General features: G+C 41.0%; 1 protein-coding gene across 3 annotated transcripts in view; it reads right to left on the bottom strand.

Moving 5' to 3' along the window:
• Positions 1-18,623, bottom strand: part of DNAJC10 (DnaJ heat shock protein family (Hsp40) member C10) — a 78,597-nt gene that overhangs the window by 43,344 nt on the left and 16,630 nt on the right. The window contains exons 1-7 of one of the 3 annotated variants that reach the window (XM_038585042.1): positions 17,171-17,335; positions 14,886-15,235; positions 13,283-13,448; positions 11,508-11,558; positions 1,654-1,736; positions 1,093-1,224; positions 426-519 (exon numbers count right to left, since the gene is read on the bottom strand). In XM_038585042.1, the coding sequence (XP_038440970.1) occupies positions 426-519; positions 1,093-1,224; positions 1,654-1,736; positions 11,508-11,558; positions 13,283-13,448; positions 14,886-15,089 (730 nt within the window). In that variant the 5' untranslated portion in view covers positions 15,090-15,235; positions 17,171-17,335. Of the gene's footprint in view, positions 1-425; positions 520-1,092; positions 1,225-1,653; positions 1,737-11,507; positions 11,559-13,282; positions 13,449-14,885; positions 15,236-16,490; positions 16,601-17,170; positions 17,336-18,623 lie in introns of those variants that run through there. The other 2 variants (XM_038585044.1, XM_038585043.1) reach the window with 2 other exon arrangements.

The raw sequence follows: 18,623 nt of genomic DNA, 5'->3' as shown, positions 1-18,623 counted from the left end.
CTAAACAAACATGATTCATTTGTTAAATACCAACTATTTAGCAGAACAAATGACAAAATTCCCTTCTAAAAAGCATGGAAAAGAAACTTTAAAAATTTTAATATTATGACCAACATGTTAAAACTGTTATTTATTTATTTATTTTTTAAATGTTTATTCATTTATGATAGTCACAGAGAGAGAAAGAGAGAGAGGCAGAGACACAGGCAGAGGGAGAAGCAGGCTCCATGCACCGGGAGCCCGACGTGAGATTCGATCCCGGGTCTCCAGGATCGCGCCCTGGGCCAAAGGCAGGTGCCAAACCCCTGCGCCACCCAGGGATCCCTAAAACTGTTATTTAAAAAAAAAACAAAAACACAAACCCCAACAAAACGCCAATTTCAAAGTATCCTTGAAAATCAAACAAATGAAGACAATAAAATTACCTGTCCATAATTCTGTCACTGTGCTTCTAACATGCTGCATGGCGAAACTCACTAAACTTTCCTTGGATCTGTCACCATGATATTTCACTGCGGCCTATTTTTTTTATAAAATGAAAAACATCTTCTATTATTTCTTTCAAAAACTCATTAAAATAATACCAAATACTTTTAACTGTACATTATTTTGAATACAATGAGATTAATCTCTTAATAGTATAGTGTATTTCCAAGTAATATCCTAAGCATCTTGGTTGTACAGATTCTATTAGAGACATTTTAATAACACCAGTTTTCCTGTTTCTGTTTTATCACTTAAAACTGGAAAAAAAAAACTAGAAAAAAAATGGGATATTAGAACTTTATACGCAATGAGACAACGTAAAATATTTTGTGACTATAAAGTACAATATTCACACTGGTTCAATTGTGTTAAGACAGAAACTGATGGTAAACATTTAATTTTGAAATAAAGAAAGGTCAAAGTAATGGCATTTAAAAAGCATTCACAGTATGATTCAAAATATTTATTATGCCTAGACCTAGTTAGATGGCACCTAAAATTAGATTTAAAAATCAAAACATTCTACAATATCATGTATTGTGTTTTCTCTAGTATTTTCCTTGTCAGAAAGTTCCAAATGAAAAAAACACCGACTTTACCCCTTACCATTCCAGACCTAAAAATGAAGAGGCTGGGATAACTGTTGACTCCTTTCATTCGGCAAAGCATTCTATCATCACCACAGTTAACGGCACCAATTCGAAGTAATCCATCCACTTCTTTAGCAAAGTCTCTCCACTATGAGGAAAAAAAGAACAAGTATTTCCATGATAAGATAATTTTTCGTTAACACTCTTCAAGCTGTACATTCTTTTTTTTTTTTTTTTTGAAGATTTTTAATTTATTTATTCATGAGAGGCAGAGACAGAGACAGAGGGAGAAATAGGCTCCATGCAGGGAGCCTGATGAGGGTGGGCCTCAATCCCGGGACCCCAGGATCACGCCCCAAGCCCAAAGACAGACGCTCAACCGCTGAGCCACCCTACTGTCCCAAACTGTACATTCTTAAAAGGAGAGTAATTTTATCAAATAAAACCATACATGTGTCAAAGTATTTGATAATTGATAGTTATCATTACTATTAATAGAAAAAAATCCTAACATATTTAAAGAACACTCAACAGATTAGAATAAAACTTTAAAAATCAGGATGTAAAAAATACATACCGTGGGAGCTAAATCATGGCAGTGTGAACATCCCGGGGAGTAAAAGTTCACAAACCACAGTTCTCCAGAATTAACAGCAGCATCTAAAGTACATAAAACCAAAACAGCTTAGAAGTATGTACTAAGATTCATGCTTATTTTAGTTAAAATTTTGTTGAGATTAGAAGAAGATACTCATATACTACTTTTGTCATTTTCTGTATAAGTTTTTTTTTTTTTAATAAAAAAGGGAACATATTATAGTTGACCCTTGAACAACATGGGCTTGGATTTTTCTTGATATAGTACTGTAAATGTTTTTTGTCTTCCTTATGATTTTAATAAGTTTTCTGTATTGTATAAATACAGTCTATAACATATATATGGAATACGTGTTAAACAACTGTTATGTTACTGTAAAGCTTCTAGTCAACAGAAGGGTATTAGTAGTTACGTGTGGGATTTTCAATTGCGTGAGGGGTCAGTATCCCTAAGCCTTGCGTTGTTCAAGGGTCAACTGTGTATCAACTGTCTAACAACATCTTAAAAAAACTCCTCTGGGCACCTACTTGAATAAGACCAACCCTGACCTGTAAGACACTTGTCACTATGAAGCTGTGAGAAGAAGTGGCATAAGGAATTGGCAGCCAAACCTCAGACAAGAGTTTGTATGGATGAGAGAAATGAAGAAGACAAACAGTGAGAGCTAGAAATTTAAGTTCATCTACTATCTGCAGCACAGGATAAATACCTGGGTCAATCAGTTCTGACAGCTACTTCAAATTCTGAAAGAATGAAATAAGAGAACTACACAATATAGTAAAGACTATGGGGATTAAATTTAATCTTTGTCCTTAAATAAGTCATATACCTTGGAAAAATATATTATTAAAATATATTATTAAAATATATTATTAAAAGCATTAGTCAAAGTTTTTAACAATTTAAAACACAAATACATATTTGCTAAAATAACAGATCTGAATACCACATGATATCCAGCCAACAATACATTATGCATTATAATCTATAAAATGACTGATGTAAACTCTGAGAATATAGGCAGTAATTTCTTTGACACTGGCTGCAGCAACATTGTTCTAGATATACCACCTAAGGCAAGGGAAACAAAAGCAAAAATAAACTACTGGGATTATATCAGAACAAAAAGTTTTGCATAGCAAAGAAAACCATCAACAAAATAAGCAACCTGCTAAATTGGAGGAGATAGTTACAAATGGTATATCTGATAAAGGGTTAATATCCAAAATATATAAAATATTTATACAACCCAACACCGAAAAAATACATAATCTGATTTAAAATGCAGAGGATCTGAATATTTTTCCAAAGAAGACATACAGATGGCCATTAGACATATGAAAATATGGCTCCACATCACCAATCATCAGAGAAAGGCAAATCATAACCACTATGAGATACCACTTTACATCTGTCAGAACAGCTCGAGTCAAGAAGACAAGAGATAACAAATGTTGGCAAGGGTGTGGAGAAAAAGGAACCCTCGTGCGTGTGGATGAGAATGTAAAGTGTACGGGGCTGTTCTTCAAAAAACTAAAAATAGAAATACCATAGGATCCAACAGTTTCCCTGAGTATTTACCTAAAAAAACCCGAAAACACTAATTTGAAAGATAACATGCACCTTTTTGGTTATTGCAGCATTATTTATAATAGCCAAGATATGGAAGCAGCCCAAGTGTCCACTGATAGATTGATAGGTTAAAAAAATCTTCCATATACAATGGAAGATTAGCCATAAAAGGGATGAAACTCTGCCATTTGTGACAATACAAATGGACCTAAAGGGTATTATGCTAAGTGAAGTCAGAGAAAAACAAACACCATATGATTTCACTTACATGTACGATCTAAATAATAGAGCAGATGAATCAACAAACAAAAAGTAGAATCAGACACAGGAGTATAAACTGATGGTCCCCAGTGGGGAGGAAGGTGGGTGGGAAAGGGCAAAATGGGAAGGGACATGGGAGTTATGGGCTGCCAGTTATGGAATAAGTCAGTCCTGGGAATAAGAGACACAGTTATAGAGACTGCATCTGTGGGGCTGTAACAGCACTGCACGGGGACAGATGGCGGCTACACGTGTGAGGAGCGTGGCATACCTACAGAGCTGTTGGACGCTATGATGTATACCTGAAGTTAACACTGTATGTCAACTATACTCAAAAAACAACAACACAAATTTTTTTTTTTTTAACTCTGTAAGGATGCACTCAACATTTAAGATGAAAAAGTAAAGACAATTTGCTTTTGGTTGAAATGTTTCTGTGTAATTCCATATCAAAATCACTTAATAGTAATTTTTAAATAAAAGTTTCATAAATTATATGAGTAACTTATTGTAAGATATCAAAACAAACATACTATTTTAAATATGTATAACCAATTCACATTAAATAGAAACATGCTCAAGACTCCATGTTCACTTTCAATGATAAGACACATAGATCTGTGGGAAAAAGTTAATCTGTACATTACTGATAAAGTGTATAATTTAGGATTTTATCAGCTGATCCCTGGCAATGTTTAGAAAATGTGACTAAGAGATGGTTAAAATGTGACTAAGAGATGGTTGAGATAATTGCCACTAACACTTGCCATTAATATCTACACAACTAAGCTAATAACTCGTTAGCCCAGAAAAATGTAAATATAGGATGAGGTCACAAAGGCATGAGATAACAGAGATCCAAGAGTTAAAAGCATCCATTACTGAGCAAGAGAAAACTAAATGTACAAGTATAGGGTCAATAAGAAAACACTGATGAATAACTCTAATGCTGACAGGTTTATTTCCTTTAAGAAAAAAAGAGCAGCACAAGCACGGGCTTTAAGGGGAACCTGAGTTGAGTGCTACGTCCTGCCTCCGGTACGGTGTCGGTCAGGAAGGGTTATGCTATAGGAAACAAATGATTCCAGTCATGTCATGGGCTGACAATGAAGGTTTATCTCTACCACCTACTACACGTCTATACTGAGTTAGCCGCAACTCGCCTCCGTCTCTTTCACCACTGACCCCAGGCTGGTGGAGCAGGCTCTACCTTGAACACCACTATTTTTCACAACAGAGCAGAATGGTAAACCACACGCTGGCTCTTAAAGCTTCTGCCCAGAAGTGGCTTCTGCTCGCACTTCACGGGCCAACACGAGTCACGTGGTCATGCCTGAGGTCTACAGAGTGGGATGTGCAATTCTCCCTCCTAGAGAGGCACTTCACGAAGAAACAATCAATGTGAATAAATATAGTAAAATATACCACAAACACCTATTAGCTGAACTTAGGCATGTAATTTTTCTCCCCCTGAAATGCAGTTTGTAATTTGTGGAAAAAAACCCCTAATATCATTACTGAGGTTTGTTGTCAAGATTAAATATGGTAAGTGTTAATTGTGTGGAATAGGAACACTCACAAATTATAGCAATGTTTTATTATTCTCTTCTAGTTACCTACAAAACATTCTTATAGTACGACTACATATTATTTGATAGGACTTCAAGAACTCACACAGAGGCAGCACAGGACCTGCTGGCAGACAGCATGGCTGTGAAATCAACAGCGGCTCCATGAAATTGCACATTAAAAAAAAAATTTTGCCACAATTTTTATCCCTCAGGGTGAAGACTTTTAAGAGGAGACTTATTCATTCATTGATTCATTTTATTTTTGAGAAATAATTTACTCCTTGATGTATTATGGAAAAAAATGAGAAAGTTTAGGATATTAGTTAAGGAAGTTTGAGTCATTATTCCGAATGGTAGAATTTCATCTTTCTTGGCTCAAGAAGGTTCTCAAAAGGAGCCTAAATCAATGGGAAGCAATCCAGTATAGCTGAGATCTCCAAAACCTTACCAAGAATCCAGTTATTGCACACACCCTTGCAAAATGAGCCTCAAATGCCCAGAAGTTCATCTTATGTGGGCTATGCTTTGCATCATTTCCACACTGAATGGGCAGTCTTGTTAGATGCCCTCACATCTTGTATAACTAGAGTAAGCACGTGTGGTTCATATAAACAAGACCCTGCCATTAACACAACTACTCTCCCAAGAAGAGTTCTCTGACAAACCCTAACTGAACAAAATCCTAGACTTCACTTTGCTAGGAGAGGATGGGGATTAAAAAAAAAAAGAAAGAAAGAAAAAGAAAACAAAGAGAGGGAGAGAGAGGTGCTGTGAGCTCCTCTGTAATTTCCGGAGCTTGTCTGGAAAAGGATGCCTGTGTTGTGTACGTACTCTTCAGAATGACAGTGAAAGTCAGAGACGCCCTCTGCATTTGCAGATACTGTCTAGAATTTGCTTATAATGACTGATATCACACTTCTCTGTGACATAGGAAAAGACAATATGCACCATGTTTAATGGGAAGGATGAGGACAGTTTTAAAGCTTTCAAAGTGGAATTTATTAATCACATTTTCTTTTTCTGTACTATAAACATTCTAGAGTTCACTCCTGATAAAAGTGAACTATGTAATTTGGACTAACTCTCCCACTACAGCTACAAAATTGGACAAAATAGAAAAGATTTCCGTTGAAAGCATCAGACCATCACCAATACAGCGAAGGATCAGGGGGCCCAAAGTACGGGAGGAGGTGGAAATCACAGAGCCGGTGTTTGCCACCTGGAGAAGAGGTCGTTACTAGGCAAGAAACTGAGCCAGCTTTCAATATATTCATGAGTTCAGGGCACCCCAAAAAAGGGCCCTGTAAATACAGAGGAACCGGAAAGTGACCAGTCCTTTCCAAGTCCAAACCCCAGCTTTTGAATCCTTTCAGTTTGGATAAAACTGATCTGACTGATCATTAATAATTACTCGGCTTGCAAGTTTTGTTCAGTTCCTCCAATTCTATCTGTGATTGCAGTTTTCTGTCCTGCCGGGCTGCCCGGCAAGCAGATGAGCGACGACGACGGCCATCCAGGAATCCCACAGGTTCACCCGACTGCGTGCAGCACTTCTGTTTCTGTCAGCTCATGACATGGGGGTCACTTCTGCCTACCAACAATCCAAAACTGAGCAGATTTTTTTTTTTTGGATTCTCTTTGTACAGAAGGTGTGTCTTGTATTCACTTTACTCAGAGCTCATTCGAGTGTTCATGTAGAAGACTATTAAAGTGATACACTGAATATCTACTTTGTAGGTCTGAGCTCACCAACCAGATGTAGAAAATATGAATAAATCCAATTCTAGGTCAGAAGAAACTGATCAAAATCAAATGACTATACTATATCTTTGATAATGAAGATACATGAGAAATACTCTATGTGCTATTTTTTGAAGCTAGTACGCTATTTTTGTTTTCTAAATTAAATAAGATTGTAATAGAAAATAAAATTGACACTTGAGGTAAAATATATTGATTGGAAATACAAAAGAAAGAGTTAATTCTATTTTATTATACCTGTACAAACTCTGCAAGTGTAAGAATCTAATCCAATATTTAAGATTTTCTAAAATGCAATGGAAAATTACAATAGAACTGTATCTTATGTCCAATTTCACATAAATCAGAGTCAAAAATAAATCTGCTTCTAAAATAACCACAAAGTTACCCGAAACTCTGAAATCCAGAAACTCCCAAACTGGGAATTTATCTGCAAGTTTGCAGCAAGTTCCCCTAGCACCCAAACCTGTCTTGAACTGATCTGGGGCTACATGTTATTTTTACTTTCTTTTTTCCTTTTCTTTTTTTAGCATACATACTTATATATTTATCTGCAGAAATATTAATGCTCCCATCTCTCCTGAATCTATTTAAACCTGCCCCCTTAGAGACTTCTGAGGATCCTAATAAGCCCCAAATTTCTTAGGTTCCCTGGACTAAGGCTGAATTGCAAGCCATAGTTAGAGAGTCTCCTAAAGTGAGAAAGGACCCATTAGGTCTGCTGAAGATTTTAGTAGTTACTCAAACTTACCAACCTGGTTTCTCAGATATATGTATCAGTTAGTCTACCTGCTTGTTCACGAAGGCCAGGCCAAACCCTGGATGAAACTAGCCCAATGGGAACATCCTGAAAGGGATTCAGAGAAACAGGCCCCCTAACTTTTGGCAAGATGTGAGAACACTCGGCTGGAAACCTCCACTGTGCCTTTCCTAAGCCTGTTGATTGGAAAAAAATTCAGACTCACACACAAAAGCCTGATGAGCCTGTTCATGACTACTGCAATCAATTTCAAAGTACCTTTTTTTTTTTTCTCCAAATTATCTTTAAAGAAAATTCTGATCTTGCTGTGCGTGTTGAATCCATATAGATAGCATTTAACTTTATGCTTATTAGCAGGCTGAACTGTGGTCTTTCTCTTTTAGTTAAAAGAACCAAGAAAAGATGAGAAACTATGTCCACTCCAGGGTTAATTTGGCAAACCATCACTTGCACCCTAGATGAGTCACTTCAAAGACTGCTAAAATTCTTAATTTTCAACCCCAGCAAATGAAAGCCTCTCAGCAAAACCAAAAACCTAATTTCTGCTATTACTGCAAAAAGCCAGGAGATTGGGAGAAAGGCTATTACCCTCCTAAGCGCTTCAGATGTCTTCGGCCCTCTACCTCTCCAGTGTCCTGCTAATTCCCAGTGATGGGGCTCCAAGGAACCACAAGGGGTCTTTCTCCATCCTCCCACTTAACCAGCTTGGAGAAACTACTCTCCAGATTGGGAATGAGTTTTTCCCTGTCCTCGACACCACAGCTACTGTGCTGGTGCTCAACCTCACTGCTATAAAGTAAAGCCGCCTCAGAGTTCTACAACAGTTCAAATAGTGGGGGCGATTAATCAGCCCCAACAGGTTCCTATCTCTGACATCCCACTCATTTACCAGGCCAAGATTTTTTTTTTTTTTTTTTAAAGATTTTGTTTATTTACTCATGAGAGACAGAGAGAGAGAAAAGAGAGAGAGGGACAGAGACACAGGCAGAGGGAGAAGCAGGCTCCCTGCAGGGAGCCTGACGTGGGACTCGATCCCAGGTCTCCAGGATCAGGCCCTGGGCTGAAGGTGGTGCTAAACCTCTGAGCGACCCGGGCTGCCCCAGGCCAAGATTTCTTAGAAAAATATTATGCCAGAATTCCTTTCTTCCAAAAGGGAGAAATAGTTTTACAGTTTGACTGTGGTAATTAAAGCAGCCAACCAGGTGAATTAAATGACCCTTTGACATCTTTTATTCGTTCTGACGGTACATAGAGGAGTCTGGGGACCAGGATCATCTGTCTTTATTGGATCAGCTACTGTCCTCTTTAAGGGCAAGATCTTCGACTAATATGGGCAGAATCCACAGCGCATCCCCCAATGAGATTCAAATGAGATCCCTCAGAATATCTCCCCAGGTTAATGAGCACCCTATAAATAAAGAAGCCCTTCAAGGCATCAAGCCTGTAACAGAAGGTCACAGGCTCAGGGCCTCATTATTCCCAGTGCTAGTACCTATAACACACTTACTTTACCTGTGAGAAAACCTAAATAACCGAAGATGGAGGTTTGCTCAGGACCTCCACGCAACAAGTACCACTGTAATCACTGGGTACGCAGCTGTCCCTAACCCCCCACATACTAGTCATATCCATTCCCACAAAAGCACGGTAGCTGGTCTATGCAGGACACTTTTAGTATTCTAGTCGCTAAGGCCATCTGGAGGAACAGAAATACACCTGGACGGTAATGTCCTAGGGTATCCCGGAGAGGTTCTTCCCGACCTGGAGAGCTGATTTTGGATGACACCAAGTTTTCTGCAGGCTCTAATTTGTTATGATAGCAGATTATTTGCTTCTCTGCTGCCTTCTCCAACCTCTTCATAGGAAGACAGCATCTACCCCTCAAAACTTGTGGACTTAAGGGACATAAAGTCTTCAAAGAAAAACTGCATTTTACTCAAATCTATTCAAGATCTCAGAAGAAGGTCTATATTTGAATTCAGGTAGGAGTTACTACATCCTGCACTTCCCCCAAATCTAAAACTAATCTCTAATTACGAGGTTTTCCTGGACTCACTGGACACTGTTGAAAGTTGATTCCAACCTTCTCTCTTCAGGCTCAGTATGCCTTACCAAAAAAAAAAAAAAAAAAAAAGACAAACCTGACCCTGCTACTTGGAAAGACTAGACAGATGCAGCTTTGGGACTTTAAAAAGCCTGCTGCTTTTCAACATCCAACTTCCCTTTTTCCTCTTTGCATGTGAGAGAGAGGGAAGGTTTTGTCTGCATTTCCCAAGCCTCTGCAATAGGAGGAAACCTCTTCTTTTGGTTATGGCCTTTTGGAAATAGCCTCATAGTGATCCTGTGATAAAATTAATTTTTTACCTGTTTTTTCCTAAAGGGTTAGAAGGTTCAGAATTCACAAGTCTGCCTTTTATCTGATGTATTATCTGACTCTGGAACTCTTATCCAAATTCATGGTCTCTGAATTTGCAACCTTACAGCTGTATTATTAGACACCACTTGTTTCCAAACAGTTCATTTGTGATAACAAGACTGTTTCAATCTTTGAGGTTTTGCTATTTTTTGCAACAAACTCATTAGCTATTGCTTCATGTTTATACTTGCACTATATCATCCCAAATGCACTTGGTTAATTCAGTGTGCTCTTGCAGTATCTAAAGTTTTGCTTTCATGGCCACTTTAAGCAGGAACTTCCAGGGGGCATCCATAACTCTGGGTTTGTTTCTGTAGGGGGGACTTTTCTCCCCTAAGTTGGAATAAGTGCCAATAAATATTTTCAGTTAGCTACTTTCTGATCTAGGGTCTCGGCTCTGCCGTCATAAAACTTGGAATTACAGGGATGCCTGGGTGGCTCAGCGGTTTAGCGCCTGCCTTTGTGGCTCAGGGCGTGATCCCGGAATCCGGGATCAAGTCCCACATCTGGCTCCCTGCATGGAGCCTGCTTCTCCCTCTGCCTGTGTCTCTCATGAATGTATAGATAAAATCTTTAAAAAAAACAAAAACAAAAAACCTTGGAATCACGTTACTATTCCTGTTTTGCATAATATATTTTAAATTTTATATTTTGTTGCCTGTCAAACTTTTATAAAAAGGGAGATGATCTCCCTTGCTTACAATCTTGATAAATGCACGTGAGAAGTGCCTGAGAGCTCTCCTTTCTAACCTTTCTTGTTATGCCAAAGGCCATAAGTAGTTTTTAACGGCAATGTGCTTTTCTCCAGGTAGGATGGGAAGACCAGAAAAGGTCCTTCCTGGCACTGAGGAACAAAATCATTCAATATGGAAAGCCTGAGTTTTGATCAGAGATACTTTCAGAAAAAGATCTTGATCTAAAGGGGGAAATGTTAAAATTAATAAAGGAAAATCTCACTTAGGTAGACTAGGGAAGCTAAAAGGGGGGGAGCTATAGACTTCCTCAAAGTCTAGAGGAAGAACTGTCAACTGAAGGCACTAACAAAAGAACCATCAATAGGACAAAATGATCAATTACAGGCCCCAACAGGAAAAGATGTACATTGACTCTTCTACAAGGAACTCACTATCCCTGAAAATCAGCTAATGAGAAACTGTTGTCACCTTGAATTCTTGCTTTTCTCTAAAGGACTTTCACTTAAAACAACTCTTCCCAACTTCCTTCTTCTCCATGAAATAAGGTTCCTTTTATTTCTTTAACTTGCCTATGGTCTGACTGTGGCTTGCATGTCCTGAATTACAATGTTCTGCTATTCCTGAATGAACCCATTTTTGCTAGCAAAATAACTATTTTATTTTAAAAGTTAACAAAACCACAGTACCATGCTAAAATACAAAATATTTCTAAATTCCAAATACATTGGTCCCCAAGAGTTTTAGGTAAGAGAGTGGTCTTGGAGTAGTTTTAGAAAATCATATGCCCACGAACTTACCAAATTCTCTTCTATCCAATGTTATGATTTCAGGATCATCATCATAAATACCTAATTTAAAAGTTAAAATGATAAATTAATGTTCATCATAAAAAAATAAATTACCACATAAAATAGGTTATTTACTCTCGTTTTATCATCAAAAATCAGATTACTATATTACATCTCAAAGTGGAAGTATGTGTAACAAACAAAAACCAAGAGTAAATAATACCACTGGTGATGTACCTAAAGAGTGATAAAAAATTCGTTTCCAGATCTGGATATTGCTGTGTATAGGAGTTCCTAATATTCCCATTTCATCTCCACAGAAAACTATTATTATTAACTGTTTATTTTGCAGTAATTATAGACTCACAGAAAGTTGTAAAAATAGCAGACTTCTACGTACCCTTCCTCTCAGCTTCCCCTAATGGTGACTTAATGTAGTTTTAATAAAAATATTAAAGCTATGAAATGGACACAGGTATGTTACTGTTAGCTAGACTACACACCTCACTTCCTTCTCAGATTATGTGGTTTTTAAAATAAATGTTATCACTAAAATACTTTGTTTTTTAACAGTCTTGGAATATTTATAGAGACCAACTTACTTAGTAAATATAAATTTTGTCACAATTAAAACCAACATAAGAAAGTCTCATTAGTATATATATCAAAATACTACTGGTGATGGATATAGACCAGATGTCAGCAAACTTTTTCTGTAGAGGCCAGTTAAATAGGCCTTGTGGGACATTCGGTTTCTCTCACAACTATTCAACTCTGTCCCTGAAGTGAAAGAAGCCATAAACGATATGTAAGTAAATGGGCATAATTTTATCCTCCTAATTATCATATTCTCATAATTCCATGATTAATAAAACTTTTACAAAAATAGGTGGCAGGCCAGATTTAGCCTCTGAAATGTAGATTGCTGACACCTGCTATCGAGCTGCAGTGAATATCCTTGAAAATTCTATTTTGAAAAGAAACCTCAGTCTTGAGAAACAAATACTCCAAATATGAACTGAAAGTATTTATGTGGTCTATTACAGAAGCATACCTCAGTTCTTAGCCTGCAGTTAAGGCTAATAATGAAGAGAAATATGGGTAAGTGAATGCTCCCTTTTGCCTTGACACCTGTGTTTATATTTTACTCTCTCCTTTAACTTGCTTCCTCCCTCTGCTCTTCCCTCATTTCTTATTTCTGTCAAAACATCAAACCATTATTAAGGATTCCACATGAGAAGGACTGCATTTCTGCTGAATTGACCACTATTAAAGGAAACTTTAGCTTTCCTTGGAAAACATGATGCTTTAAAAATATCGAAAGGCATCAATATTTAAACATCCAATTCAATTATTATTATTTTTTAAAAAGATATGACGGGGGGAGAGAGAGAGAGTACATAAGGAGTGAGAGTGGCAGGCCAGGGGAGAAGGAGAAGCAGGCTCCCTGCTCAGCGAGGAGGGAGCCCCGAGTGGGGACCTTGACCTGAGCTGAAGGCAGACACTTAACTGACTGAGCCACCAAAGCAACCCCCAATGCAATTATTCTGTAATAGCAGTCCATATTTTAAAAGTACCTAACACGATTATGACCAAAACACCTTCACATCTGTGCAACAGATATTTACATACTGACTTTCCTTTTGAATTTTGTTCCAATGTTATATTAAAAAAAGAGTCAAGGTGACACATATTAACTACAGATGCTTAGTGGTAAAACAAAATTAATTTTCTCAACTTACTCAAATAAAATGCAGTATTTCATATAGAGTATATCATCTTACCAAAATCATAACGATAATAATTCCAGCTTTCATACTGGCCTCCTTCTTGATTATCTGCAAGTCCCTTTTCTCCATATTTGTCATACTTTTTCCGCAGATCTTCATCTTTGAGTACTTCATATGCTCTGTTTATTTTTAAAAAATCACTATGTGCGTTTGGGTTATTCTATTAAAAATATTAGATATAACAGTTTTAGTTACATGATCAAGTCTTCAAAACCTATATGAAGATTTAGTTTAAGATTCCTGGGATAAAGGATACCAAAATAAGGAGGAGGAGTACAATATGAAATGGGATATCATGAGTTAAAATAAGAAAGTATTTCTAAAGAACTACAATCTTCCAAAAACCCCCAACCAACAAAAGAATAAGGAAAGTAACAGAGATGAGAATTGATGCCTCAAAAGGCTGACAGATATGGTCTTCCAATAGAAGTCTTATTGTGGCCCCAAGGAACAGAGCCTTAGAAGGAGAAGTCACTCCTAAGAAATACAACTGAGAAAAACTGACTAATAAAACCTTAGGAACATTTAATTTTGTAAATATTATGTTACCCTTAAAACAATTACAAAGAAATTTGTAGGTTCTTTTTCTATTTGAGGCAAAATCAATATATTAATTTAAAAAAAACAAACTGCAAAAATAAAAAACAAAAGGTATGTGCCCCAATCCATCTGATAATTAAATGCGACTAATATCAGAGTAAAATTCAAACTGGATTAGAAAGGTTCCTCATTTGTTACGGTTTCACAGGACTGACTTTTGAAGAATGCTTTCATCTGAATAATAATTAGTCGTAAAAGGTCAACCATCTTTCATATGGAAACTTAAAAAATCATACTCTGAAATTTTAAAGAAAAATAATGAGAAATAAAAATCCTAAATCAAGAGATCTCGGAAAGATAACCAACTAACAAGAGTTAGTTGAGTGTTACGCAATCAGAATAAAATAACTCTTTTAAAAATTCTATAAGGAAAACAAAATTATAAACCATACCCTTCTCCTTGATAAGCCAAAAAAGTCAGTAAGTTATTAAGTCCTTAAAAAGTTAAATTATAAAGAAAACTCTAAGTATTAAAACATTTAGTTTTGAAAAATTACGTTATTGAATATGTAATCTATATTTATGCCTGGAATTAACTGGATTTGGCTGCTCCAAAGTTTTAATTTATAATAATTTGACTGGTCTGGGATTTGTATATGGGAGAAAACAAAGTTGAAACATGTTATTATTTGCTATTACCACCATTTTCAGCAAGAACCTTCCAAGTTCTAAGAAAATAATTTTTGTTACAGCTCTGAAATAGCTGATCTTAACTTACTTTATTAAAAAAAAATACTTGAACTACTTCACAGACATTATTTGTCAGCTTTGAAATTAACCCCTGTAACGCAACTGTTGTAAATCAGTTTTCAAATTTGGTATCTGCATTCTTCGCACACTGTTCTCAACTAGAATGTGTTGCTGCTTCTTAGCACAGAACTTGGATTGTGATGTTTTTTTCTTAACCATTTTGAGTACTTATTTGAAATTTAAGTATGTATCAAAAGCTTACTAAAATACATGAACTAGATACATTTAAAAAGAAAATTTTACCTACCGGGTTTTTATCAGGATGTAGCTTCAATGCCAATTTCTTGAAAGCTTGTCTTATTTCTCTACTGCTTGCAGTTTTGGATACTCCAAGCAAACTGTAAAAATCCTGATCTGTGCCCACTAAAATGGCCATATACACTATTAGAAAACAGAGAATGACCCTTTTCAAGTCTCTGACATAGTCATTTTTATTTAACCAGACTCCCATTCTTTTTCTTACACAAGTTCTGATTTAAGTGAACATTAAGATACGACGCTGGTTCCAGTTGATATGATATGCAAGATCGAGGACTTCTGTTCACTTTACTCCAAGAGTGAATCGAGCATCATGAAATGGCCTCCCAAAATGTCAATCTAAAGAGAAGAAACCAGGTCGTTAAAATGACATTTCAAAAAAATTGCAGTAACAGTACTAAATAAACATGATCAGTAACATAATCTCCATTCAATGGCAAATCAGGGTGACTGCCTCGGCGCTGTTCCTTGGGGGTTCCCTTTCCTGCTTCCAGATCCAATTTGTGAAGCCACTCAAGATAGGAGGTGAAAGGGCAGCCTGGGTGGCCCAGCGGGTTTAGCCCAGCGGTTTAGTGTCGCCTTCGGCCCAGGGCGTGACCCTGGGGTCCCAGGATTGAGTCCCGGGTGGAGCTCCCTGAGTGGAGCCTGCTTCTCCCTCTGCCCGTGTCTCTGCCTCTCTCTCTCTGTGTCTCTCATGAATAAATAAACAAAATCTTAAGGAAAAAAAAAGATAGGAGGTAAAAGGTGGTATGTAGTTGTAGCTAGAAGACTTCAAAAACAAGCAAATTCAATGATTTGCTATAATCAGCACCAGCACACCAAAAAAGCTTGGGGAAAAGGCTGTTTCCTTCCTTCTCCTATCTAGCTTAAGCACTGTTCTTTTGTATTATCACTTCCTTTTCAGCTACTTTTTTTTTTTTTTTTTAAATCACTTAAAGCTACATTGTTTTAATTTTACTCAGATTTCACTGGTAGGAAATATTCTTTGGAAATATTCTTCGGAGGGGCTGGCAGGAAGCATCAGGGCCTTTCAGTCTTTTTCATGTAGCTCTTCCAACAACGGCTCGAGTTTTTATCCTCATAGTAGACAACACGCTTGGTAGGGACGTTTTTTTCCGAGTTTTCTCAACTCAGAAGTAGTAGTAGATACTACATCCAAGGAGAGGCTATAATGACAAGTTAACAGTGTAATTTTACTGCAAAGTTGACGTTTGAGATAGATATAGGGGGGAAAAAACCCTAGAAAAGGAGATGAAATCAGTGACCTTGACATGCTCAGCTGTACAGGGTCTATCACCTCCACTTCATCTGATCACAAAAGACCTCAGACTGCTTTGGAAAAGTGTCACCTCCTTAGGCATTCTCGGCTTCTCTTTCCTTGTTTATATATTAGATTTTATGTATTTATTCATGAGAGACACAGAGAGAGGCAGAGGGAGAAGCAGGCTCCATGCAGGGAGCCCACGTGGGACTCGATCCGGGACCCCGAGGTCACGCCCGGAGTCAAAGGCAGACGCTCAACCGCTGAGCCACCCGGGGATCCCTCTTTCCTTCGTTTAATTCCAAGTGTCTCTGTCCCGATTTTTCTCCTTACCTGAGAATGGTCCTCGGCTCACACCTGACTCCCCCTTTTCACGCAACCAAGACGCACCTTTGCGAAGTACAGTGATGGAGGGTGACAAGTGTGCAGGCTAGACCGCAGGGGCTGGGGGGCGGGGGAGAAGGTGCCTTACGCGGGGACAGGTGCCTGGGGGCAGGTACGTTGGGGGACAGGTGCCCAGGTGCCCGGGGGACAGCTACCTAGGAGGGAGCCCGAGGACAGGTGCCCAGGTGCGCCGGGGGACAGGTGCCCAGGGTCAGGTGCGCCGGGGTGGGGCGGGGGGCCAGGTGCGCTGCCTGCCGGCGGTCGTCCCCCGCGGGGGTGTGGCCGGCGGCTCGCGGGCAGGTGGCCGCGCAGGCTCGCAGCGGCCCGGCTCCGGCCGGGATGCGGGAGACGGAGGACGGGAGGCCTCGCGCCGCGGGGACGGGACGGGATGGGGACGAGGACGGGGACGGGCGGCCGCGGGACCCTGGGCGCCGGGGGCAGGCGCGGGGAGCCGGGGTCGGCAGCGGACAGGACACGGCGCCCGGCGGGGCGGGAAGGGGCGGACCCCCCGGGCGGACCCCCCACCCCCGCCGTCCCCCCCGGCGCGGACCCCCCCCCGCCGTCCCCCCCGGACCCCCCTCCCGCCCCCCCGGCCCCCCCCGCCCGCCGCCGGCCCCGCTCCTGCCCACCTCGCCGCGGCCGGGTGGCCTCGTGCGGCTACTCCCCCATCCTCGGGCCCCGGCGGCGGCCCCGCCGACCGAGGCAAGCTGCGCGCGGACCAAGCCGGCCCCACGGCCCCCCACGGCCCCCACGGCCCCCCACGGCCCCCCACGGCCGCCGGCCGCCGCCTCGGGACGCGGGAGGAGCGGCCGCCGCGGCAGCGAGGAGCGGGGCGGGGCCCGGCGCGGGGCACTGTGGGAAGGGCGCGGCGGCCCGGGCGGCGCGGGGTTAGGTTGACGTGGCCGTCCGCGCGGAATCCGGCTGCGGCTCCGGCTCCGGCTCCGGCTCCGGCTCCGGCTCCGGCTCCGGCTCCGGCTCCACGCCGCGGCGGAGAAAGCCGAGAAGCGCGCGCCCCCGCGCCCGAGCGGCCGGCGCCGGCGGCGAGCAACACGCAGGACGACGGGGCCCGCCCCTTCCGGCTGCGGTTGCCATGGCGACGGGGAACCCCGGCGGGCGCGTCGCGGCGGGCGGGCCTCGAGAGGCTCGGTTCTTAAAGGGGACGCACCGCCGGGAGCCTTTTCCGGGCTGGTGGGTGGGAAATTTCCGGGGAGAAGGGCAGCTCGCTGAAGTGACGTGGGCTACGGCGGCCTGGGTCTGCGGGGCCGAGGAGGAGACCGGGGAGGCACGAAACCAGCTGGGCGTGGGGACGGAGCCTTCCCCTGGACTGCCTGGATTCCCGGACCCCGAGCCAGCCTCTCCGTCTCGCCTTCACCTGTAAGCGACAGGGGGCAAAAAGCCTGCAGCGACGCACAACAGCTCAAGTAGCTCCATCTGCAACCATCAAAACCAAAAATGCATGATGAGGGAGCCTGCTTGAGACCTTGACCGCAACATGAAATAAATCCTAGTTTCGTGGGTAGGACAGCCAATGTAAGCTCGTAAAGAACCGATTGATCAACCCATCGCTGAACTGATACATCAGAGGAAGAGGAGGAAGGAGATGGACAACGGCAGAAACATTACAAGAGCCTAATTTTTTTTTTTTTTTTTTTTTGGAAAAACAAGCATTTGTGTTTATTAACCAAAGGGAGAGGAGTCAGAGCGGTACAGACTCCTACTAGTCCCTCCTGTGGTCTACCCTCCTGGGTCGGCCAGGCCGCCACGGGCCTGCCCCCACCCACTGGGAACCAGGGCCCACTGGGAAAGGAAGAGGGAGTCCGCAAAGGTTAGGGGCCAAGGAAGAAGGAAACAGAACCGCTAGGTCTGCCTAGTAAGGACAGGTACCTATCTCACAGGTAGTAAGATCCTTTGGTCCTTCACTGTCAGTGGACAAGGTGGAGTGCCCGGATCCAAACCCTCAAGAAGAACCAGGCAGGGCTCCTGTCAAAGCCCCTGCATGTGAGGAGGGTAGAAGGTGGCCCAAGGTCCAGAGGCAACTCTCTCCAAGGTGGGTCCTTGCCAGATGGATGCTGGCCCAGCCTC

This window comes from Canis lupus, chromosome 36 (assembly GCF_011100685.1).
Source record: "Canis lupus familiaris isolate Mischka breed German Shepherd chromosome 36, alternate assembly UU_Cfam_GSD_1.0, whole genome shotgun sequence".
In the NCBI taxonomy this organism is placed as follows: Eukaryota; Metazoa; Chordata; class Mammalia; order Carnivora; family Canidae; genus Canis; species Canis lupus.
This window is presented reverse-complemented; position numbering and strand designations above follow the sequence as displayed.